Source organism: Fukomys damarensis, unplaced genomic scaffold (assembly GCF_012274545.1).
Source record: "Fukomys damarensis isolate Sample0158 unplaced genomic scaffold, DMR_v1.0_HiC HiC_scaffold_16, whole genome shotgun sequence".
In the NCBI taxonomy this organism is placed as follows: domain Eukaryota; kingdom Metazoa; phylum Chordata; class Mammalia; order Rodentia; family Bathyergidae; genus Fukomys; species Fukomys damarensis.
In genome coordinates this window covers 82,281,738-82,305,951 of record NW_022900928.1, presented here as the reverse complement: position 1 = coordinate 82,305,951, position 24,214 = coordinate 82,281,738, and the positions used below count along the sequence as shown (strand labels likewise).

At 50.9% G+C, this 24,214-nt stretch overlaps 2 protein-coding genes across 12 annotated transcripts in view; one reads left to right on the top strand and one right to left on the bottom strand.

Moving 5' to 3' along the window:
• The first annotated feature begins 2,351 nt into the window (after positions 1-2,351).
• Positions 2,352-18,276, top strand: B3gat1 (beta-1,3-glucuronyltransferase 1). 4 transcript variants are annotated; one of them, XR_783838.2, is made up of 7 exons: positions 2,366-2,466; positions 2,616-2,762; positions 6,994-7,493; positions 8,021-8,317; positions 8,878-8,978; positions 9,293-9,422; positions 10,255-15,223. XR_783838.2 is itself a non-coding variant. In XM_010641861.3 (6 exons), exons 2-5 carry the CDS (start codon positions 2,651-2,653, stop codon positions 8,962-8,964), a joined length of 996 nt encoding a protein of 331 aa, XP_010640163.1. In that variant the 5' UTR covers positions 2,352-2,483; positions 2,616-2,650; the 3' UTR covers positions 8,965-8,978; positions 10,255-15,223. The 4 variants fall into 4 exon arrangements, 3 of the variants coding, with proteins under 3 accessions (XP_010640163.1, XP_010640159.1, XP_010640154.1); XM_010641861.3 differs by lacking the exon at positions 9,293-9,422 and having other exon boundaries at positions 2,352-2,483; XM_010641857.3 differs by lacking the exons at positions 9,293-9,422; positions 10,255-15,223 and adding an exon at positions 17,881-18,276.
• The window catches only part of LOC104874640 (beta-galactosidase-1-like protein 2), a 32,257-nt gene continuing 22,375 nt past the window's right edge, over positions 14,333-24,214 (bottom strand). For 7 of the 8 annotated variants that reach the window (XM_010641815.3, XM_010641808.3, XM_010641838.3 and 4 more), the window contains 11 exons: positions 22,120-22,204; positions 20,738-20,875; positions 20,101-20,181; positions 19,718-19,824; positions 18,993-19,133; positions 18,626-18,697; positions 18,272-18,350; positions 16,435-16,522; positions 15,993-16,104; positions 15,492-15,608; positions 14,333-15,275 (listed from right to left, as the gene is read on the bottom strand). In XM_010641815.3, coding sequence (XP_010640117.1) covers positions 15,189-15,275; positions 15,492-15,608; positions 15,993-16,104; positions 16,435-16,522; positions 18,272-18,350; positions 18,626-18,697; positions 18,993-19,133; positions 19,718-19,824; positions 20,101-20,181; positions 20,738-20,875; positions 22,120-22,204 — 1,107 coding nt within the window. In that variant the 3' untranslated portion in view covers positions 14,333-15,188. The remainder of the gene's footprint in view (positions 15,276-15,491; positions 15,609-15,992; positions 16,105-16,434; positions 16,523-18,271; positions 18,351-18,625; positions 18,698-18,992; positions 19,134-19,717; positions 19,825-20,100; positions 20,182-20,737; positions 20,876-22,119; positions 22,205-24,214) is intronic. The other variant, XM_033764436.1, reaches the window with a different exon arrangement.

The following is a 24,214-nucleotide window of genomic DNA, read 5'->3' as shown; positions in this document are numbered from 1 at the left end:
TTTTGACCAAAACACTGGATGGACCCCCTTGCACATCCCACTTTTTGTTTGCCCTCCATTTTTCCTCCCTGCTCCCAGTTCCAAACATCCATGGTACAGACCACTGTGGCCTAGGAGGGTGGCTCATAACTTATCTGACCAGAGAAAGTGTTTAGTCCCTTGTCCAGCCTGAGCCCGGCCCATCTCACATTCTCAGTGACAGGAAACACACAGACAGATTGAATTCTGGCTCCACCATTTCTTTCTTTGACCGAGGGTAGATTGCCTTCTCTGGCCTCTGTGGATGCAGCTGTAAACCAGGGATGACAACAGTACAGCCACACAGAGCGGCTATAAGCACTGCCAGCAGGTGTGTTAGCACTGAGCCCAGCACTTGGGCTTCAGACTGCAACAGGAAATCCTGTTATCATTAATGGCAGCCAGTGCAGACAAGCTGAGGACTGAGCAGGTGTCAGAGGTGAGGGCCGTGGGATAAAGCAGCTGACCAGAAGGAAGAGGCATAAAAACAAGAAGGAGCTGACAGACTTGCCCGGTGTCCTACACTCACCTCTTTCCTTAGCTTTTTCCTTCCTAGTATCAGAACCTTCCCAAAGGGCAGCAACATTTGAGCATGCTGCTTTCAAGTCTCTGAGGACACAAAAAAATCTTCTCAGCTATTTTAGAAGGCCCAGACAAGCCCAGTTTTCCTATCTTCGTGCATTCTATCACTGTAACAGACTTGAGCCTGGGTACTTTACAGTAAAAAGGTATATGTTTGGCTCAAAGTTCTGGAGTCTGGAAGCCCAGGCCCATGGTGCCAGCAGGGGACCTTGTGCTGCTTCAAGTCACAGCAGAAAGCAGAGATGCAGGGGGGACAACCTTGCCTTATGATTCCCTGCTCTTGTGAGAATGGTACTGCTCCTGTGAGAATGGCATTCACCCTCTAAATGACCACATCATTTCTTTAAGTGCCCCTGTGAGCACTACCATGGTGACTGGCAACTTTCAGCATAAGCTTCAGACCTTAACACTTCATCAGAAGTGCACTAAAATTGTGTCAGCCAACACGCAGCCTTGACCCAAAGGCCTGTGCAGCCCTGCTAGGGCCTAGGTGAGGGGGCCAGGACCCTGGTCCAGAGGGTGTGGCATGAGGTCACTCTGCCTCTCACACAGGACTCCCACATGCTCCATGGTGTTGGCACTGGGCTGTGTCACTTGCCAGGCTAGCGAGAGGAGGGGAAGGGGATGCCACACCCAGGCAGAACAATGGCCCTCCCTGCAGGTCCATGATACTTAACTCTGTGTTCCTTCCCACCTAGGGAATGAGGGGTGCCTGCCACCCTCTTTCCACAGACTGTGGAGTCATTGGGCCTTTGGTAAGAAGGGCAGGCAACAGAACCAAAGTGCTCTTTACTGGGAGGCAGACCTGGGTCTTCCAGCAGGCCTCAGAACTAGTGAAGAATAAGATGGAGAAATGCAGCACACTCTCCCCAAAGCTGTGGCAGAAACTTTGTGGGCATGCCTCTCCACCCCCTCAGGAGGAGAGCACAGGCAGGCTGTGGCTACAGCCAGTGGGCACTGTGGATGGTGGCACCTCAAAGGCTGCCGGGATGCCCCACTGCCCTCTCCCCTCCGCCCTACAGACCCCAGCTGCATCTGCATAGCGCGACTCAGAAGTGAAGGCAGGAGAAGTAAATGTGACACCTTCTAAGATGGCCGTGAACTTGATACACTGAGTCTCCTTGTCACCGGACTGAACAAGTCTTACAGGGGGTGGCTGCCTACAGATGGTCAGCAGAATGGAACGCACATTCTTCTCACTGGGGTGCCTTTCCTGGGGCCTTGCAACTGCTGTTTCTGAGAAGTGTCTCCCCAAGACCTAGCAGCCACAAGATCACCCCCTATCCCTGCTGCTGCCCACCCTAGCCCGAATTTCCACAAGAATTTGCTACAACCTAGCTCTAAAACACACATTCCTTACTCTCAGGGAAGGCCTTCCAACTCTGACCCTACTGTCCAGGCCATGAAACGCCCCCAGGCCCGACCATTTGGACATCATAGTAGCTTGGTTTCTCATGCACTGACATCAGGGGCAGCTGGTACTGTTTAACTCTGAGAACCTTGGGAAGTAAGGCCCAACTTTACGGATGACAAAACTGTGGTACAGAGTTGGTGTACCTGGCAGAGGTGCAATAGCTCATGGGCAGCACATTTCAGACTTCTCAGTTGTCTCTGAAGTCCATCATTACCACACCTGGTGCTAGTGGGAAAGGCACAGCCTCATTGACCCAGACAGGCAGAAGGAAGAGGTCCTTGGGGGAACAGAAACTCCTTCTGATGCTGATGCCCCCATGCCCAGCTCTCTGGCCATCCTCTCTCACTCTCTCTTGCAGGTGTCCACTTCCGAGGGTTCCTGACCCTGCCCCTGGACAACCACCCCTTCTCAGACTCCTCGGCCAGGATTCTCCAAACCTGCTTCCGCAATGGGTGGGTTGTGAGTGCTGGTAAGACCTGCTAGCCAGCGTTCAGCTTCTCTGTTCTCTCCATGCCTAGCCGGCCGGCCCATGCCTATTCTTTTCTCCCCTTTGCTGCTGCTGCTCCGTGGCCACCCATCTCCTGACCTTACCACCACTCAGGTAATGAGGAGCTGTGGGTGCAGCCAGCCTTGGAGATGCCGAAAAGACGGGACATCCTTGCGATCGTCCTCATCGTGCTGCCCTGGACACTGCTCATCACCGTGTGGCACCAGACCACCCTGGCACCCCTGCTCGCCATGCACAAGGGTGAGCCCACTCTGTCCCATTCAGCCTCCCTTATCCATGGACAGGTTCTTGTTGTAAGGTATTAAGTAGCTAGGAGATCCCTGAGGATCATCTGGGTTAATATTACCCTTCTGGGATCTCACCCTCACTCTGGAAATCAGGTAGAAGCTCCCACATGCAGTTGTAAAATGAACCTGGGATTTGTTTTAATTTGCATGACACTAAGTTCACTGCATTGAAAGAATTTGTTATTCTGAGTTCGCAAGGAGAGGGGCCACACTGGGCAGGACCTAAGGGGAAGCACTGGGTCAGCCTGGGGACAGATCTGGAGAAGGGGTGGGTGCCAAAGCCTTTATTGTGGTTTCAGCGGGAAGGAAAGGGGAGCAAGCAGCCAAACAGACTTAGAAGTGGATCATTTGAATCATTTCAGTGGGTTCTAGGATATGAAGTGGTTTCTAATTATCCAGTATTTGGCTGTGCGGTAATTCAGGGCAGGGGAAGATTGGCTTGTGTCTGAGTTTGCTAAAGGTGGTTTGGGGCAAGGGCTCTGGATTGGTTCATTTGTGTATGAAAGGTGTGTTTCAGGCATTGTACTGTCACTAGGAATTAGTACCCCTGGGAGGGTCCTTTCTCAGGTCTGCAAGGCCCTGAGATGTCAAGGCATTAATTATACAAAAATTTTAGAAAATAAGATACACACACACACACACACACACACACACACACACAGCTTTACATCCAGTTTCACCAAAGGAACAGACCACTCAGCAGCAGGTGAGAGGGAATGAGGAGAACTGGATTTTATCAGATATGTTTTCTGTTGTTCTTTGTGTTTTCACAACACTGAGGGTAGAACCCAGGGCTTCCAGCACGCCAGGCAAGCACTGTACCACTGAGCCACACTCAACACCTGTACTGTGAGGCCTTTCTTTGTAGTGCCTGAAGACTGAACCCGGAGCCATCACACTAAGCTATATCCTACCCCTTTATTTTTTGAGAGGTCTGCTAAGCCTCTCAGAGTCTCTATGGTGTTTTAAAACCTTTCAAGAAAAGTGTGTTATGTGTCCCCTTTTCTTGCCTAGGAGATTCTGACCTATCAAGTGTCCTGCCAGGAAGCACTGGAATTGAGCCACCGGCTCTCCTGGTTCTGAGTCCCAAGGTTGCCTTTTTCTCTTATACCTGAGCTCCCTATACTCCAGCACTTTCATGTACCCCACATCCAGCTGCCCCTCACTCCTCAGCCTTTAGTCTCATGCTTCTGGGGGAGGATGAACACTTTTAGGCAAGCAGCAATTCTCCCCTTGCAATGTTTATTATCCTATTCTTTCTTTCTTTCTTTCTTTCTTTTTTTTTCTTTTGACGAGGTGCTAGGGATAGAACCCAAGGCCTCATGCATGCTAGACAAGAACTGTGTCACTGAGCCATACTCACAGCTCAATGTATACTCATCTCATATAGGTAAAACAAGAAAGTACCCAAGCCCATCTCAGCAACAGACAGGTAGCTCTGGAGTTGGGCCTGGGTGTCTCCTGTCCCAAGGGATTCGGATGCAGGCTGTATTCACAGAGCAAGCATTGCTACTCCCCAAGGTTCAATGACAATTGAAAGCGTTCATGCAAAGCCTCCTGCAGTCCCTGCAGCTTCCTTGAAGAAAGGCCAAGCTCAAGATTGTTGCAGCCCTGCTGTCCATGTTGGCCACTTTGGACCTCTCCACCTGATGGTACTCTCCGCTCCTGACTCTAGCACCTCTCTTTCGAGCCTGTCAGTTTAGAATCATGGTTATCCTAAAAACACATCACTCCCAAGGGGTTAAATTACCATATACAAAGCAACATAATATTATGTCCATTGTATTCTTTTTTTTTTCAGCTTTAATTGAGTTTATTGGTACATTTTAGGGATACATTCATTGTTGGGATCTTGTACCTTTACATGACAAGTCTTGATTCTCATTTTTTCCCCTTACCTCTGCCCTCCCTTCACCCCCTCCTCCCCTCCCCATCTACAAACACTTTATTTTCATCTTTTCATTCTCTCACATTTTTTTCTTTTCCCTTTTTACTCTTCCCCTACCCATCCCACCTTCCCTACACCTTTAGCTCCTTTCTTCCCATTTCTAAATGTCAGTAATCTTATTAGAATCTTATGCATTGTTGCAGATTATTCACACCAGGGAAACTATTCAGTATTTACACATGTGACTTATTTATTTCACTTAGGAGTATATCTTCAATATGTATCCATTTTCCTATGAATGACCATTGCATTCTTGGCAGAGCTAGGGTCAGAGTAGCTGGGCTGTTTTGCTAAGCACTGTTGCTATGCCTGAAGGTGATGGCTTGGCATCCTGTCTCCCCAGGGCAAGCCAAGATGGGTGGATTGAGTGGATTCTAAAGGTGAATGAAGTTAGGATCACAACGGGCATTCATGACTCAAAGTTGCAGATTCTCTAAAGCCAGTGGGAAGGGTGGTATGCAGGAGTCCCACATGAGAGGCCTTTCCCTGGCACAGGCTTGTACCTGTTTAGGGTTATCTGGAGAGCAGAGACTAGGCAAATAGCTCTAAATCTTCTCCCAGACATCTGTTTCCTTTTTTGACTGCAGGATAGATTAAAGTTTATATCCTGCTCAGAATCTTGGACATGCATCCGTCTTCAAGCTTGTTCTTTTTTCACTGTGACCCAGAATTCCTCCAAAAAGCCTCCTTTGATGAGCTGCAACTGTACTGCTCTCCTCCCTGCTCCCTCCTCTTTCCTGGCATCCTATCTGTGGCCCAGGTAGTTGGTTCCCAGCTGCTAAGCACCAAGGCCAGCTCATCTTCCAGATTCAAATGTATCAGACTCCACACAAATACCCTGCACACCGTCCAGGCAGCCAGGAAGAGTGGTGGGCCAGGGGCAGAATAGAAAGGTCCAACCAGCATCCTCTATGTGACCGTGTTCTTTCCATCCTCACTGTGCTCACAGGGAGCCAGGAGGAAGTAGGGCAGCTAGCATCCTACACAAGAGGAAATAATCCACACTGTGTCTGGCAGTGCTCTGAGATCAGAATGTGCATTTACTCATTAATCCACAGAGTAACTCAATAAAGTGGATGCTATTAATAGTTCCATTTTACCGTCCCTGAAATCTAGGCACCAGAAGCCAAGTACTTCCTCAAGAGCTCATAGTTAGTAATGAGAGAAGGGTAGGGTCTAAGCCTGGGCACCCAGGCTGCTAGGTCTATCCTATGCCTATCACCTCCCTGCTACCATGGCTCATCATGAGCATCAAAGGCCATGCTTCTATGTAGAATCCCTTCAAACACAAAAACCAGAATACCAGTGGCCCCCATGGCTCATTTTAACACGACTGTTGGATTTCCCATGAGGAAAATGTCTAGGATGTAAGGAAAACCTTGGTTGCTGGAGCTTCCTCAGTAGGAGGTCACCCCCAGAAAGGAGACAGGAAAGAGAAGCTGGATGCTAGGACAGTGGAGCTGACAGTGTCCCCGGGGCCAAATAAGAGTGTACAGAAAGTGCAGATCAGAGGACAGGCACCACAAAAGAGGAAAGGCTCCACCATGTAACTTCATACCTTCCAAAATGTAAAAGTGTATAAAATCAGGAATGACTTTCAGGATGCAAAACCCTCTTGACAACTGCGGGCAGAACCCAATGGAATCAAATGCTGCAGTTAGACACTAAATTCTAAGCTAAAATTCAAAGACTGGATTACATAAAACCAGGAGGGAAGAGGCCCCACCCAATTAGAGTTAGTGAAAAATCTGAGGCAGCTCACCTCAGGTTCTGTGAGGGCCACTGCATGCTGCAACACACTGCTCTGGCCCTGTGGCATCCACCAAGCATGAGTGTGGCAGTGCCACGGTGCAGTGCGGCTGGCCCCATCGGATGTGGATGTGGCCTCACTAGGGAGGTGAGGGTCAGGGAAGTTTGTCGTAGAAAACCCAGTGCACTCAAGAACAGAGCATGCAAGCTTGGGATGCTGCCAGCTGCACTCAAACAGCAGCGGCAGGGCTGTCAAGTGTTAGAGGAGGAAGAGGTTATTTGTGTCATCCTGGGAGTCAGCAGGAAGAAAATCCCCTGAGAATCCCAGGGATGCAGATTTTGGCTCTAGCTCTCGCACATCCAGCAGACGCTGCCGCCCCTCTGGGGCAGAGGATAGGGCTTCCTTGTCAGGGTGCTGCTCTCCACCCTGGATGGGGGGGGCATCCCAGCGCTCCTGATCCCATGCGCCTTGTTTCCAATTCCGCAGATGAGGGCGGTGACCCCAGGCGAGAAGCGCCCGACCCCAGGGAGTACTGTATGTCTGACCGCGACATCGTGGAGGTGGTGCGCACGGAGTATGTGTACACGCGGCCGCCACCCTGGTCCGACACGCTGCCCACCATCCACGTGGTGACGCCCACCTACAGCCGCCCGGTGCAGAAGGCCGAGCTCACGCGCATGGCTAACACCTTGCTGCATGTGCCCAACCTGCACTGGCTGGTGGTGGAGGACGCACCGCGCCGCACCCCACTGACCGCGCGCCTTCTTCGAGACACTGGCCTCAACTACACACACCTGCACGTGGAGACACCCCGCAACTACAAGCTGCGAGGCGACGCCCGTGACCCACGCATCCCAAGGGGCACCATGCAGCGCAACCTGGCCCTGCGCTGGCTGAGGGAGACCTTCCCGCGAAACTCCACCCAGCCTGGCGTGGTGTACTTCGCAGATGACGACAACACCTACAGCCTGGAGCTCTTCGAGGAGGTGCGAGGGTGTCAGGAAGGGGACTGGCGGGCGGGCCTGGGAGAGGGATTAGAGTGGGCAACTGGGTCTGTGCAGATGGCAGAGAACCAGAGAAGAGTGGAAAGCCTCCCCGTGGGCCAAACCATCTCCCACCACTTAAAGGAAAGACAGGTGGTGTTCGGAGCCCCCAAACTACAAGCCCAGCCATAGAAGTCTTATCCAGAAGGAGGTTTGATTTGGGGGTGTTCAGTGTGGTGACCAGAAACTGTTGCTCCTGTGGGACAGTCTGAGCTCCCTCGGGGTTCAGAGGTGGTGCGAATTGAGCGGGGGGGTCACTCCAATTCGTGGCAGGACTGCGAAGTGTTGTGCAAGAACACAGCAGCAGGCCTGCACCTCGGAGGTGAGCACCGCGTCTAATGGTCAGGGCTCGGAGGCAGCAGAAGGCAGAGGCCCCCGCGTCTTCAGTTGCCACGCACCGCACGCCCCAGACTGTGAGGGCTGTTCCTGCCCACAGATTGGCCCTCCTGACTCCGTCTCCTCCCTTGTAGATGCGCAGCACCAGGAGGGTGTCCGTGTGGCCAGTTGCTTTTGTTGGTGGCCTTCGGTACGAGGCCCCGCGGGTGAACGGGGCAGGGAAGGTGGTTGGCTGGAAGACAGTGTTCGACCCCCACCGACCATTTGCAATAGACATGGCTGGATTCGCCGTCAACCTGCGGCTCATCCTACAGCGGAGCCAGGCCTACTTCAAGCTGCGCGGCGTGAAGGGAGGTTACCAGGAAAGCAGCCTGCTCCGAGAGCTCGTCACCCTCAATGACCTGGAGCCCAAGGCAGCCAACTGCACCAAGGTAGGAGCACTTGTAGAGCCAGTAGGTGCAAGGTAGTTGTCCCTGAGCCCATCCAGACCCTCTCTACAGAAGTGGGAAGGAAACTAGCCTCGAAATAACCTTGCCTTTCTGAAACTCCCACCAGGAAAGGCAATTTCTCTATTGCTGGTGAGGAGGCCACACTATGGCAGGCAGGGAAATGGGGAAGGATGGCCATAAGGTAGACATGACTAAGGATTACTGCTCCCCATCAGAACAATGGTGTCCCATGATCTTGCTGTTGAGTATACAAACACACACGCATGCACATATGCACACACACTTGGGAGATCTTGGGTCTTATCTGTACTCCGTCGTTTTAGATTCTCCTTTCCAATAGATATTTTGAATGCATCAATGCATCACATGTATACATGGCAAGAATGAGGGGGTAGGCAGAAATAAATAACAACTGAGAAATCTTGAGGGAACAAGGGCAGAGGGGGAGGGCTGTGAGAAATACCGAGGTCATAGGAGGGAACAGGGAGGGGCTGGGTGACGTCAGGAAACGGCCCCACTTCATTTCCTGTTTCTGGACACAGATCCTGGTCTGGCACACACGCACAGAGAAGCCAGTGCTGGTGAATGAGGGCAAGAAGGGCTTCACTGACCCCTCGGTGGAGATCTGAGCCTCAGGATGCAGGTAGGAGATCAGGCAGCCCAGGCCAGGTGAGGAGCTGGGCAGTGCAGTACTGGGGCTTCTCCTGTTGTTGGTGGTGTGTGTGTGTGTGTGTGTGTGTGTGTGTTACTGGGGATCCCTTCACACTGAGCCACATCCCCAGTCCCTTCCATTCCCTCATTTAGGTTCTTCCTAAATCACTGTTGCCCAGGCTGGGCTTGAACTCATGGTCCTCCTGCCTCAGCCTCCCTCCTCTTGGTCTTTGTGGGAGGACAGGGCTAAATGTGAGCAAGAGAGGAAGAGGTGTAGCTAAAGTCCCCTTCCTGTTCATCTGACAGGTGGCAGGTGCCAGATTGCACCCACATAGTGAAGTCCTGCCACCAGACACTTGGGATGGCATCACCTCGCTCACCATTTTACTGTACCCTAGCCCACAGCAAGAGACCGCTACTCAGACATGCACAGCAGGTTCGTTCCTGAGGTTGCCTCGTCCCCCTGGAAGGGGTTCTGCCATGCACCTGCTCCACCCAGTAACCCTGTGGCTCTCAAAAGCCAGTGGCTCATGGGCCCAGATCCTGCTTCCATACCCAGACCTATCACCTTTCTCTGTCTGAACTGATTTACTCCTCTGCCTCAGTTTCTTCATCCGTGCCAGAGGCCCTGACAGTCTGGGGAACCTAACAAGTCCTATTTAAGTTTTTCTATTTTTATTTTATTCTTTATATCTCTCTGTAGTGGTAGGCCACAGGATCTCTACATAGTTCAGAGGTAAAGAAATAGCTTCTGAGGAGTGAAATAACCTGCCCAGGGCAATGCCCTGGCGTGTGTGAGTGGTGCTCAGTGACCAAACAGGCCAGAGCATCCAGAGGGCTCCTCTGTGACCTCACCTGCCTCATGAAAGCATGCCTTACTCACGACTCCCTTCTCTAGGCTGTATATGTGAAGGCTAGAGCTCACTGAGCACCCACACATCTGTCCTCAGGCCCCAGGACACCTGAAGCCCCCTGCCCACAGGGATTGGGACATTCACTCTGCCTGTTTTGTCCCCTGAACCTGCAAAGTCACCTTGGGAAATGCCACTTAGAAGGAATCAGTATAGACCCTTGTCTCAAGCCCCCTGCCCTTACCTAGTCATTGGGAACCTTCCCCACCTGCCCCCTAAAAGAGTGCAAGGAGGGCTTGGGCTCTGTGGACTCCAGTGGCCCCATCTGGGGCTCCAGACTAAGTGGCTAGCCATGCTGGCTGTTCCCTCTATGATCCTACCCAGGCTGACCCCTCTGGTTTCTCCTCTGCCTCACAGGAGCCTGCTCCTCAGACCCTGTTCTCAGCCTCCATCCTCTCCCCATGGCTGCTGGGCCTCCACAGCAGAGTCCCGAGGAAGCATCATCACCTGCTTGCTATTCTGGAGGCCTCTCTGGGGCCCAGCTTGTTGCCAGGACAAAGAACAGAGAATTTAAGCACAGAAATCCCAGACCTATTCTCTCCATCCAACATGACCCAGGGCCTGAGAGACTGAGGGCTGAGGGATGCAGCTGCCAGCAGCGCTGGTGCCCAGAACACTCTGGATTAGGTCCCTGCATGGACAGGGCCTGGGCACCCACATGGGGCTGGGAGGAAGGTGAGAAGACCCACAGTCAAGGGGACACAGCCCATGCTGGCTCCCTGCTTCTGCACGACCACACAGGCTGCCAGGGAGTACAGAAGACAAGAGAGAAGCCCAGGGGCATCACACATGCCCCATGCCCCTCCCCGGCACCTGCTCTTCCTGAGCACTGCTCCCAAATCAGACATACCTCTGGCTCTCCTCCGGTCCATGTTTACAGAGCATCAGGCTGTCTTTGAACCCAACTGGCACTTAGCCCTGCATGGGGGAGCCTGGGCCTGCTGGCAACCCCTGTACCTCAGGCTGTGACAGGAGCGGAGCCCCTCCCTTTTGCCCACTTCCCTCAAGCCTTCTCCTCCAGCACTGGCAAGGAGGCAGCCCAGAGCCAGCACAGGTCACCGACTGACCTGCACCCAGAACCACACGACCCCACTGTCCACACACTGCCTCCCACAGCCCTGGGCTGCGAAGCTGCTTGCCTGGCCTGGACCCAGAAAGGGAGAGGCCCACTTCCTCAACACCCTCAGACCTCAGGGCTGGAGGAGCAGTGGTGGGCAGGCAAAAGCTCCTTTGGCCAAAGAGCGGAGGAAGGCTAGGGCAACCCCGAGGTCCTCCTGCCCAGTCTTGGTGTGTGTGTGTGTGTAGGAGGGGATGGAAGAGGGATCTAGGGAAAGAGAGCAGACAACCGCTGAGCACTGAGAAGAGACCTGAGCATACACTGCTTTGGAAATCATTCATTTTTAAAAATAGGAAAGAAATCTCACTTCTCTCTAAGTTGGGAACTCGCAGAGCCAGCTCTCCTCTTGTCCTGCTGCCTTCTCCACCCCGAGAGAACAGTGTGCAGTGAGCGGCTGCCCTCCACTGGCGGGCGCTGGACAGGCCCCGGCCTGCAACCCACACAGGCCCTCTGGTGGTGATCCAGAGCATTCTCCTGCAGGTTGGAAGCACAATTTTTCTCCCAAGAGGAGGAAAAGGAAAGGGCCCAAGCCCACTGAAGAGGTGTTTATTTTTTAACTGCTAATAGCCCCTTACTCCATTAAAACTCACAGGACACATCTGTGGACCACTGAAAACCCAATCCCAGGTTGGGTGGGACTCAGTGCAGCGACCTAACTTTCAGAGCATAGCATTGGCTGCCTGTCTGGAAATGGACTTCACATCCCATGGTGTTCACGAGACCACCTGATGGGATCAGGTCCAGAGCCACCTCATAGGACATCTTCCCAACCTCGACACTTGGAAACAGATCCCTGGCATCAAGTGAGGTGGCATGGGAGAGGGAGCAGGTGGGCACAGGACATACACCAGCGAGTGAACTTCCATCTGGGCACTCTACTGCCTCACTCATGAAAGCAGCCCTGAATGCCAAGGTCAGATGGGCTGGTCTGAGGCAATCTTCTTAGCCAGAAACCAGGGCTCATTTTCAGGAAATTGACAGTGAACAACAAAATAGGGAATTTTTTTGGCAGATGCTAGTTCAGTTGTTTTTTGCCTAATATCCTCCCTTAGTGCATGTATATTTATTTATAATTATAACCCTGGTGGACTGCAGCCTTCTCTTTGTTGGGAATGAGTTTGTTATGAATCAGAACTAGTCCATGACAGCAACCTGTTCTCCACACCCAGGCTACTCCCTGTTCCCATTGCTGGCAAGCCGGCCCAAAGCAGTGGGGCCAGGGTTAGGCATTCCCAGGGCAGAGGCTGGGGTAAGCGTGAGGCCCAGGCAGCTGCACCATCTGCTCTGTTTTCATTTAAATGTAATTTGTTTTCAAAATTAAAAGTCAAATATGGTTTTTAACAGTCAAAATCCTCTTTGGCCCTGCCTTATTTTATTCTCATTTATTGATTTAGTCATCTAACAAGTATTCACAGTGTGCCTACTATGACCAGGTGTTGTTCTAAAAGCCAGCACACAGCCATAGGAAAACAAAATCCTGGTCCTCATGTAGCTCACCCTCTATCAAGAGGACTCAGCTGACAAAGGCACAGCATTTCAAGTGTGATCTGCTGTAAGGAGAGACCTTGTTGGGGAGTGGAGTGTAGCAGCACTGAGAGTGGCTAAGGTTCCAAGTGGGGCGGTCAGAAAGGTCACCCCAAAGCAGTGATTTTGAGCAGAGCAGCAACAGCCTGACATGCAGTTCATAGGATCAGAGCATCCTCCAAATAGAGCTCTTGTCAGGCAGGAGGGCACTTAGCATGTTCACAGCTCATCCAGAAAGCTCCTGCTTCTCCAACTGATTGGGCAAGGGAAGAGGGTGAGGTGTGGTGGGAGACGAGGAGGCACATAAGATGGTGCTGTGGGTAAAGCTGTCAGTTTCTACCTTGTGTAAAACAAGAAGGCATGGGCGGGTTTAGCACAGGGGACCAACATGATCCAACTGGCTTTCTAGAAGAATGATTTTGCTCTTCATGCTGACAGATGGAGAAAGCAAGGACCAGCAGGAAGGCAGGTCCTGCAAAAACCCAGGTAGAGACCATGGCAGGCCTTCTGAGGGTGCAAGCTTCAGGACAGAAAGAAGTGGCTGAATTGCAGGTATGTTTTAGGGGGAAAGCCAGGAAGGGAATGGAAGAAGGATATAAAGAAAAGAGCCAGAAATAATCACAGGCACACAGAAGAGAACTTCCATTTCTTGACATGAGACAGAGTACAGGAGGGGCCATGTGGGGGGAATCGGAATTCGGTTTCAGATGCCTGCTACACATATGGAGATGGTGAGGGGACAGCTTCCCGTGCACCTGGCACGTGAATGGGGACCAACATCGAAAGGTACTGGCATCAGGCTGTTTACAAAGCCACAGGCCTCACCGGTATGGCCACTGCAGTGAGTATGGATAGGAACGAAGCCCTGTGTTAAGTTTCAATTCCCTGCCACACTTTCCAGCAGAGCTGAGCTTTGCAGAAACCTTGCTGCTATGTAATGCACAATAAAGTGACACTGTGACATCGTTCCATGGCTCAGGCTACACCCAAGGGAGTCTGGGATCAACCACCTCTTAACTCAATGCCTACCATTCCAGTGAGCTCAGAAAGAGCTGGTGCATGAGTGTGGACAAAATTAGGGGTTGTACCTCTGTCTTTCTCTCCTTCCACTGTCCACAACCTAAACTTTAATAAGCTTCATTTCTCTACCCAGCACGGGACCCTTGGGCAGCAGGGGTACCCTCACTTATGGATCCTGTGTTTGGGCATCCTGCCCTCTGCCTGTAGGCTATGGCTCCTTGCTCCACTCTTCCCAACCCCATGAAAGCACTGTGCTCAAAACAGGTGCGCTGTTTTGCCTTTGACTATTACTGAAGATAATTAGTTTTAGGTAATGCATGCCAAATGTAGTTTATGAAGAAAATACCACTACCCACCACCATACCTAACTTAGTGTTCTTGATTGTTTGGTGCATTTTTAATCCTGTCCATCTTCATGAGAATGGATTTGCATTTGGCCTCTCCTTTCCAGTGACCCTTCCAATCCAGCAGTATTTCAAGGAGTGCTAAGAAGCCCGGGGTACAGACTGGCACCAGTTGGGTAGGGTCAGTATCTAGATCTTCAAGTACCAGCAGTGAAATGTGTACCTGACCCTACGATGCCCTCCCCAATGGCTTAGAGTGGCACAGATAAGTCAGACACATTGGCAAAGAGGGTTTGGTTAATCTCTATTGCTTTATTCAATTCAGGACAGTGAACCTGAGCTATCTCAGAGAAAGAGCCTCTAGTCTGGACAAGGAGACAGCTGCACAGGAAGGCTACCTTTCTTCCTGCTGCCTAGTTACAGAAGGCAGGGGACATACCAAACTGGGGACAATGCCTGGGCTAGACCTGTGGACCATCTGGCTACCCCCAACATTCCCTGGGGGCCACCTGCCCAATGTCACTTAGCTGGACCTCTGACTTTCTATCCCTTGAAGTGAGATGTGGGGTGGACTTTCTGCTACAATCCACATTTCCCTTCAAAGTATACTTCTCATTGAGTACAACTGGAAATGCTTTCTAATTCAGGAGAGTGAGTGGCTATTTCTGTTTCTCTTAAGTTTAGTGTGTCATCCTATCAGACAGACTGCAGGAGTGAAAAAGAGAGAACATTGTTTCTCAAATGGAGTGTCTTCCAGAATCCCAGAGGCAGCTCAGAGAGGGTAGTGAAGAAAAAAATAAAGTTGACTCAGATGAGACTGCCCCCTTCCCTATCCTCTACAACCAGTGACAAACCCACAACTTCAGGGACAGAAAGGGGCCATGTGGGGTACAGCCCTGGACATTTGAGAGCACACCTGTGTTCAGCAGACTGACCAGCAGGGCTTTTACTCCAGAGTGGGAGAGGCCCCCAGCTTCAGCACCTTGTCTGGGGACCCAGCATTCATCACTGGTATCTGACTAAACATTCCCACATCTCAGAGACATCCCTGAGGCCTATCCCATGAGGGCAAGGAGGTGGGAAAGTACCAGCCACAAAGCCAGGCCAAGGAGCCATCTAGAGGCAAGGGGTCCCCCATGCCTTCCACCTTGCTCTCCAGGACCCCCAGGTGGAGGGTTCAGACCAAGGGTAGACTGTGGCCCTCAGGTCCCTGAGAATGCTACTTAAGGAGACTCCTACAGGGAGGTGAAGATAGCAAGTCCAAGAAGGAGGCACGGGGCTGCTGCTCAGTGAATGTACTGGTTCCTGCCCAGGTGGGGGATGTCAGTGGATTGCACCACTGGACCTGCCATTGTCTCCTCAAAAATAATGACCTGTGGGAGAGAGAGGCTGGGCTGTGGGGTTTGTCCTAGAGCCAGATCAGGAGGCTGTAAGGCAGCAGGGTTGGGAGGGAAAGGATAAGCCTGGGTAGAATTTTTCCCTTGCCCCAGTCCTTACCAAAGGCTCCCAGGGAAGCAGTTTGACGCCAGGAAGAGAGGGGTGGGAAAGAAGTCGCAAGGAAAAGTAGAGGAAATCAGAAGTGCTCCCACCTGGTTGTCTCCTGGGTTCAGCCAGACCCCTGGGAGGTAGAGGGTCTCCTGGGGTCCAACATTCCAATATCGTCCAAGGTTCTGGCCATTGACGAACAGAACCCCCTTCTCCCAGCCCTTAAAACAGAGTGGTGGGGCATTAGTCTACCACAAGAGCCAGGGAAGGAACAACACACCAGAAGTCAGATGCAGTCAGACAAACAACCTATGTTCTTCACTCAGCTTCAGAGACCACAAAGCTGGTGTGTTCTGCCCCACTCTGCTAACTCTGATCCTCCCAGGCAGGGTACCCAAGCACTGGCTGGACAGAGGAACCCAGCACCAAGAAGCACCACCAGGTACTTCTGCTTTGCTCCCCTGTCCTTTCCCCCAGAGGGCAGCAAGGCACTTTCAGATGGGCAACCCAGGTGCCAGAGGCCTCCAGCCAGGCCAAGCATAAGGGCTTGTGGCTTACAGCCCTGGAAAACATGAGATCCAGGGTAGGGAAAGGGGCCTACAAACCTCCAGCTTCAGAAACGTGTCAGAAGGGGAAGGGACAACAGAGAGGACACCCAAGAAAAAAGCAGGAAATGTAGGTGCTTCGGGGAGAGTGCTCCATTTATCAGTGGTGAACCTATGGGACAGAACATAGCAGGAATGGGTGGGAGGGACTTTCTCAGATCTAGTTCCAGATTTTCATAGGGTTCCTAGGGGGCACCCCTTCCACTCTCAGGGCGCCACATCCCTATCCCCTGCCTCTCAACCAGGACACAGGAATGGCAGCAAGGTGGCACAAGGGACCTTCCTTTCCTAACAGCACAGGGTTCTAGGGTGGTACTACCCTTGCCTGTCCAAGTACTGGGCCTCAGTCCATCTGTATACCTGCAGGCACCCACAGGATTTCTGGGTCCCAGCTACCATGCATATCATCTGCAAGTTCACATGAACTCAAGAAGGGACCCACCTCTGAAAGAAGCTCTTTTTCATATCCAGGCTGTAGATTCTGAAGTTTTTCAGGGGAGAGTTATTTAGATAGAGATTTCCAATCAGACCTGTGGGGAGGAGGCCAGGAAACATGAGCAAGCCCAAGGCAGAGGTAGCTGGCCAGCTACATCCAAGGCCACCATAGGTGTTCTGAGAAAGTTCAAGTATGGGCTTCTCCTGTAGCAGGTACTGCCTAAGGAGCTCTGCACTCAGGACAAAGCTTCCTATTCATGCCAATGAGATGGTAACCAGCAAACACGTGACTTCCAAGTCTGTAGGAAGAATGATCCACCCAAGCACCGGGACAGAGCTGAGATGTCACAGGATAGTAGGGCCTCTAGCCTCTCTGAGGGAAGCTCTGCATGCCCAAGAAGTGACAGGGGGTAGGCCTAACTTCAAGGTCAGTATCTGTAGGGTCCCAGGCTAACAGACCAGATAGCTCAGCCAGAAACCTTCCATCCAACCCAGGACTGAAGAGGCATTTTAAAAGTATTTACATCAGCATGTGGCAGTACCACTTGGGATCTGACACTGTGGAACTATACATCTCCAAACAGTAATGAATCCTGCCTCAGGGATAGGGCCAGCTATGTGGCCTTGGAGGTCCCCAGGAGACTGTGGATGTAGAGCCTCTGAGTTCCCGGAGTGAAATTCCAGCAGGCAGAGGAATGCAGACAAGCATCACAGGGCCCACAGATGCTCTTAAGTGACAGGGACAGGGACAGGTATGTAGGAGTGTGTGTGTGTGTGTGTGTGTGTGTGTGTGTGTGTGTGTGCGTGTGCACATTTCTGGAGGGGAGGTCTGCAACTTGCAAACATGGAACTGTGGTGCAGAGGACAGGACTGACAGAGAGGGTCAGGATACACTTGATGAGGGCCCCAGAAATGCAAACATGGACAAAAAAGGTCAGGCCAGGAGATCATTCCAACCCCTAGCAGAACAGAGGAAGGAGGTGGGCTCCCAGAGGGAACCTGGGAAAATGCTGAGACCCAGACCAATACTGGGAACTTTTTCAGGAAAAGAAAGGCTGGCCTGGAATATGCTACAAGCTACTTGCAGGTCCTTTTGGAAAGGAAGTCCCAGTGTCAGGGCTACATGACTTCTGTGAAGGCTACCAAGAAGGATTTCTACTGAAAATACAACCAGAAAAGGGGTGTGCAAGTTTCCTCTACTAATGTAGAGCTTGGAGAAAATGGGAAGGTCAGCAGTCTTCCTCACCACAGCAGGATTTATCTTACCTGAGTTCTTTATTCATACATTATTTGAAAACACCCACATTTAGGTAGCCACATAAAAGAAAGAAAAAGCTAAATTAAAGCATGAAAGATCAGAAGGCCAAGAAAAATAAAGTGAATTGATACAAAATTCCTAGAAAGGGCAATCATTCTGTTTATTATATACCCTGATTCCTTTTCCTCATCATAGAAAAGCAATCTATAGGTTTCCTGAGAGAGGAAGAAGAGAAATGCATGGTGGAGCTCCAAGAAGGCAGAGGTCCTGTGCCCATCTCAGGACACCGAACAACCCCATTCTTTGCTCCTCATCCCTAAATAAGACGATGACTCCCTGAAAAGCAGACTTGAGCCAAGAGACTGGAGGCCACCAGTTCAGTGCTCTGTGGACTCCCCATGAACACACGCACAAGTGCGCAGTGCTGAAGGGGAAGAGGTCAGAACACAGCTAGGCTCTTCTGGCCCACTCAGCCTTACCCTCCCTCCAGTGGACTCCACAACCTACTGATGAGCTGCATGAAGAAGTAGCTGCCCAGGTCTGTGTGGAGCAGTGGCAGCTCTTCCCAGCTCGTGCTGAGACCCACCTTTGCGCTGATCGTCAATATTATTCCCGTAGTTGACTCGCCCACGGTTCTCCACCAAGATCCTCAGCATGGTGTAACCCTGCCAGGAACACAGTGGCCAATGATAACTGCCTGATGACTCAGCCACAGTGTCACTGATGTACCTCAGGGTGTGTTTCTGGACCCCAGTTCATCCCTATGCTCTGAGAATAGGAGTGAGAGCCTCTGGCTGGCTAAGAAGCCACGCCCAGCCCTCTTCATCCACACCTTGTGATTCAAGAGCCCACTGTCTTCTAGGTCTTCCTCATGATATCCCACCAAGCCTCCACAGAGGCAGCTGGGGCTAGCCACACCCAGCTCCCGAGGATAACAAACCTGGATCAAAGGGATAACAATCTTCGTTGTTTTATAGTCCAAGAATCCTATGGACACTGTATTCACAAATACCTGCCAGAGTGAGCAAACAAAAAGCATCCATGGTCAGCAGGAGGGTGGCTGAGAGGGGACTCCACCAGGCAGTGACAGAGGCAGTGCTGTGTGCCTGCCTGCCTGCCTAGGAGGGGCTCTAGCCAGGCATGGAGAAGAAATGAACAACACGGTCATAGCTGCAAAGGGCCACAGAGTCAGGGGAGGAGCCGTTTTACACACTGGGGACAGGTGACTCTGAGGGCAGAGAGAGTAAGGTATATACTGTAAGTCTGGTTAGTAGAAGGTCCCTGGGATTCAGAAGAGACACTCCTACCTGGCCCCGATCACGCACATGACCATGGAGGACACCCGACGAGGCAATGGTGGTCTCATACAGAATATACCCAAAAGCCTGTCCATTCCCATCATTGACTGGCAGGTTCTCCATGTTGATGGGCTTCTCAGACTTGATGGGCTGTGTGCATAAGACACAGGGTAAACACAGGGCCAGGCTGAGTCTCAGCCTAGCCCTTTGGTATAAATGTGGCAGGCTGGCTGGCTTGGGAGGAGCACACTGAGGGTGAGGAAGAGGGAGTGCTAACCTCTGTCTTCTGTTCTGACTTCTCATCACACTGAGACCTGGGGCCTCATAGGGACAGGAAGAGGGAGATGTCATGAAAGAATGGAGCCCTGCAGTCTACTGGGCCTTCATTCCTAACCACTATCAACTGTGAGTCCCTGCTTCTGAGAATAGGCTCCAGGAGGTGCCCTCTTCACAGGACAAGGGTCACCACCTTCCTCTGCCAACCTCTGCCCTCTTTCCCAGACAGAGATGGCTGGAGGAATGAGATCTCCTGCTTTCAGATTCTTTTGTTCTTTCTCACTTGGTGCCCCATTGCAGTCTGCTGTTTTCACTCTCAGCTCTGAAGTTGGAGAATGGACCTCAGAGTATCAAACAAAGTAGCTGGCTTTGGTCTTCCCAGCACCCCTCCTGGAGAGCTTCTGGGCCCTGCCTGCCAATCCAGGGGCTGCCCCTGCTTCCCTGGCCCATGCACTCACCTTACCCATGTACTTGAGGGCATCCCACAGTGACAGATAGAAAGATGGTGCCATTGGCTCATAGGCCATCTTGGGGAGAAGGTCAGGTGGGGGAGGGAGAGGGGCACCTGCAACAGACAGACATAGCACACATCCATCCTTGGAGGACCCAGACTGTCACTGCCTCCACCAGCCTGTGTTCTCCTGTATCCTGAGAAATTCTCAGCACAGCCTAAACCTCTCTGGGAGGCAAAGCCTGGGGGAGGGTGGGGCGTACACACACTGAGACAAAAATGTCTCTTCAATCCATGGCTAGGGTGAGTAGGGAGGGTGGGAAAGTAATTTCACACACTCAGAGTAGATGCCTGCGTGGAGCTCATGTCAGCTGCCTGCTGGGCTGGTACCTGAGCGAGAGCCAAAGAAATCTCGGAGCTTCCCGTACTTGGCCGTGTAATCACCAGCCTCCGTCAGCACCGCATCATAGTCTGAAAGACACCCGTGCAACTGTCATGGTCATCCCTATCCCCAGAACTATCTGTGTAGCAGGAGACGGGAAGAGCTGGGGTAGGTAAGCCACGTTTAGTAAGAGCCATTCAGTTGCTGCAAATACTAAATGTATGAAATATTACAAGCACAGTATGACCCTAGATTTCTAGCTGCAGGCAGGCAAATGAGGCGTATTCTACTCTTCAAGGACTCCCAATCCAAAGGGGCCTGAATATACCCTCTCAGAGGTCTGAGTAGGAGGCAGAGGCTGCTGCTTCCATCCTCATCACCCTAGGCCTTCTCTCCCTCCCTCTGGATCATGACCTCCAAAGGGCATCTGCAGCAGAACAGCCATGTCCCAGGCACCAAGTGGCCTGGTCTCCTGCTGCGCTCAAAGTTCAGAAGCAACAACTCAGACACAGCCTCTGCCTTCCCAGGTACTTTATAGCCAAATACATTAAAGGTGCCAGTTGTCCCTAGAGACTCTTCTAAAAAAGCCCAGCCTGCAAATCCAGGGGAGGACCAGGAGGACCAGGACTGGAGAATCATACTTGCCGTAGCTGGTGACATCAGACTTATATTCACTGAAATGCATGGCTCCATTTATGAAACCAAAATTGGTGCCTCCGTGGAACATGTAGAGGTTGATGGAGGAGCCAGCATTGACGATGGCGGACACTGTTTCCAAAACCTCTACAGGAGAGGGAAGAGGGACAGGCAAGCAGAGTCAGTCAGCATCTGAGACGAGCCCTGAGTGTCTCTGGGACTCTCATCCCAACCCTTCTGTAAGGTTGCTGCATCACTCTGTTCTTTGGCTTTCCTGCCACCCTAAGCACACATTAGAGAAGGAGGAAGGGAACTGGACATAGTCCCAGCCCAGAGGCTGGTCCCATTGTTTTCAGTCCTTGTTGAGTCTATTAACTACCATGTAGACACCTAAAGCATGGGCCAAGCCACTCCAGCTGCATTGTGCTCCCAGCAGCCACCCTCAGAAGAATGCACGAAGATGGAACTCTTCACTAAAGACACAGCTCTGAGCCCCTCCCTCAATGCTGGAACTCATGGGACGAAAAGACAATATCGAGGAGAAGAACAAATGGTTAATAGATACTTATTTTCTTAATATCAATTAAAGAAATGCAAATTGGACAATAGCCTGTCAGCCTGGCAAATCCCAAAGCATTATTTTAGTACTCAGTGTTGACGAACCTGTAAGAAATCATTTAGTAACGGTGAGTGAAAATTGCCACAATCTTTCTGGAGGGCAGTTTGGTACACACATTGAAAGTGCACTGCTACAGAAATTCTGTTATCAGTGAGAACTGATGTACCAGGCATATGACTGGAGTCCAAGGGTACCTGAAAGGCTGCTGAATCCATCAAAGCTGGGGAAAACTCTGAGAATTCACCAGTGAAATATTGGGTTAGTAAGTGATGGTTTAGTCATCAATGGGGTTTTTATTTTGCATTTTTTAAGATGGTAATGTAAGTCTATGCTCAGTAGTACAGAAAGATGTTTCTCTGTGTCCCTAACCAGGTTGAGCAGGTGACAGGGTCAACAGGGCGTCACCGCTTTGGTCTCTATTTGATGTGCATACAGGCCTGCAGATGGAGATGTAATAAGAACTGTCTACATTGCAAATATTATTCTCCGAATTCTAGTGCTTTTCTTTTTTGCCCCTTTCTATATTTTCCAGATGTTTACAGTACACATTCATTACTTTCTAATCACAAAAATATATAAAAGCAATGTTAAAAGTCCTCCCTTTTGCTTCAAATGTAAAGACAAATAATCTTGAAATATCAAAACCTATCAGTCACAATCCCAAAAGCCTTGCATCCTACAGCCTCACACATCGACTAGCAGAGAACAGGAAGCACCTTCTTACTTCCAAAATCAACATACATATTTAATGTTGGCAAAGCATGGCACTCACCAGAGGAATCCAAGATATTGTGCGGGCTTCCCCACGAGTCAAACCACCCTGTCCAGTACTCCATCACCATCTTGGGCTGATTCCCCTGAGTACCACAAAACGAGTTAGACAGGCAGCCACCCAAAAAGGAAAGGATGCCCTTCCTGGAGAGGACCCTAGCACCTCTGCCTCCTGCCTCTTCCCTGACCACACAACCCTTGCCTAAAGGGCTCGTGGAAGCAGAGCACAGAGGAAAACGATGCATCCAGAATACGTGGCCTCCATAGCTGAAGATATAGAATGGAAGAGGCTACAAAGTTGAGGTAGTAGATTCTGATGTGTGGTTTCAATGGCACATACAGGGGATGCCAGCAAGAAGACATTGGTAGTAGCTCAGATCTTCACATCTTCCCTAGCAGATCTTCAATAGAATTCACCATTTGCTTGGGAAGCCCTTCTCTATATTGAGTTGCTTTCTGGATCAAGGCAAGCTTTGCCTGTACTCTTCCAGAGAAGGAAATGTTCTATCCAGCATGACTCTGTGCCTGAAAGGCCCACCATGGATGCAGACCTCTTAGAGTTGCCACTTTCCTTTACCTGGAAGAGTCAGGGACCTACAGAGTAAAGTGTCTCCAAGGTCTAGCTTAGCTTGCACAGCAGGTTGCAAAACTGGACCAGAAAATCAGGGCCTTATAGCTCAGCTATTCACAGTACAGGTGTTACAGCCACAGTCTGGAAATCAGTCAAAGTCTGAAATTTTATTTCAGAATGCTGACTTTGATGTGTGATTGCTAGAAAGAGGCAAAGATCATTGTCAGGGCCATGCTCGGCTCTGGTGTTTGTAGCAGGCCTGGAGTACCTGGGGGAAGTGTAAGGACTGATCTGCTAGCATTTCCAGATCTGCACCAGAGTCTTCTTCCTCACACATTCATCAATGATCAAATGTCCTCTGCCAGTGATGGCATAGCATCTTGAGGGCAGCTGCCTACAGAACAATGAAATCTGATCCAGGGTCTGTGGTATACTTATGGGCCACTGATGCTAACCCTAACCCCAGCAACCTTATGAGGTAGGACTCTCATGATCTCCTGTTAATTAAAGGGGAAAGACACACACACAGGTTCAGTGACTTGCCCTAAGTTACACACTAGAATGGTCAGGTGGGTATGGGGTAGCTTACAGAATTCTATATTTCCTTTTGGCAACACTCATGTGCAGTCTTACTTAGCTATTATTAGTTGTGTGTTTCATACGTCACTCTCTTAGCAAGTAGGTTACAAATTCTATGAGTACAGAGACCCTGTGACCTACCGTACTGCATAAAAGCACAGGTCAGGCACTCAGGAAATGGATTCCACCTAGACCCACCTGTATCCATTATCTTTCCCAGGAGAAGTCTGCCTGGGACATGTGGCCCTTATCCTGCAAGGCCTCAATGGCCATGGTGACTTCATGAGGGTGGGCCTGAGGACATGACCCCTGTTCTAAAACACACCAGCTAGAGTGGATTTGTCCCAGCCATCTCCACAGTCAATAACTGCATTACTCTAGGTCTGGGACCAAAGAGGACATGTAACAGGTAGGGGCATTCATCGCTCCCTTCAGTAAGCTAGGGTGAGAGATGGGACCTCTGCTGTCAGGCTGCATCTTGGCCTGACATCTGTCTCCTGTGAACTCAGGAGAGAGCAATCAGAATAAGACTGAGCTGTACACAACCACTGAGCTAATGATGCTCAGACACATCTAGCAACTCTTCTCTTTCTCTTCCTGATTTGTGATGGACTGGGCTTCTATCTTGAGAGTCATCTTTCTAGGACCAGAGGAGACTTCCAAGTTAAGATCAGAACCTTCTATAGATAGGCTAGAACAGAGAAAAGCTTCTCTTCTTCCTTAATCCCTTGCAGCAAGTTTGGGGCTTATGAAATCCTCAAAATCTCACTCATGCCACCGCATCAGCCTACACAGCAAAACCACAGAGCAGCCTCTACACTGCTTCCCTCACAGGAATGTGGCAACACGGCTCCAAGCTGAAAAGTAGGGCAAGCCCATCCGTCTTCCCTAGCAGGGCACTCAGAACCCTGACATTTGTGCTGGGAAGGCCCACCACTTTCCCTGG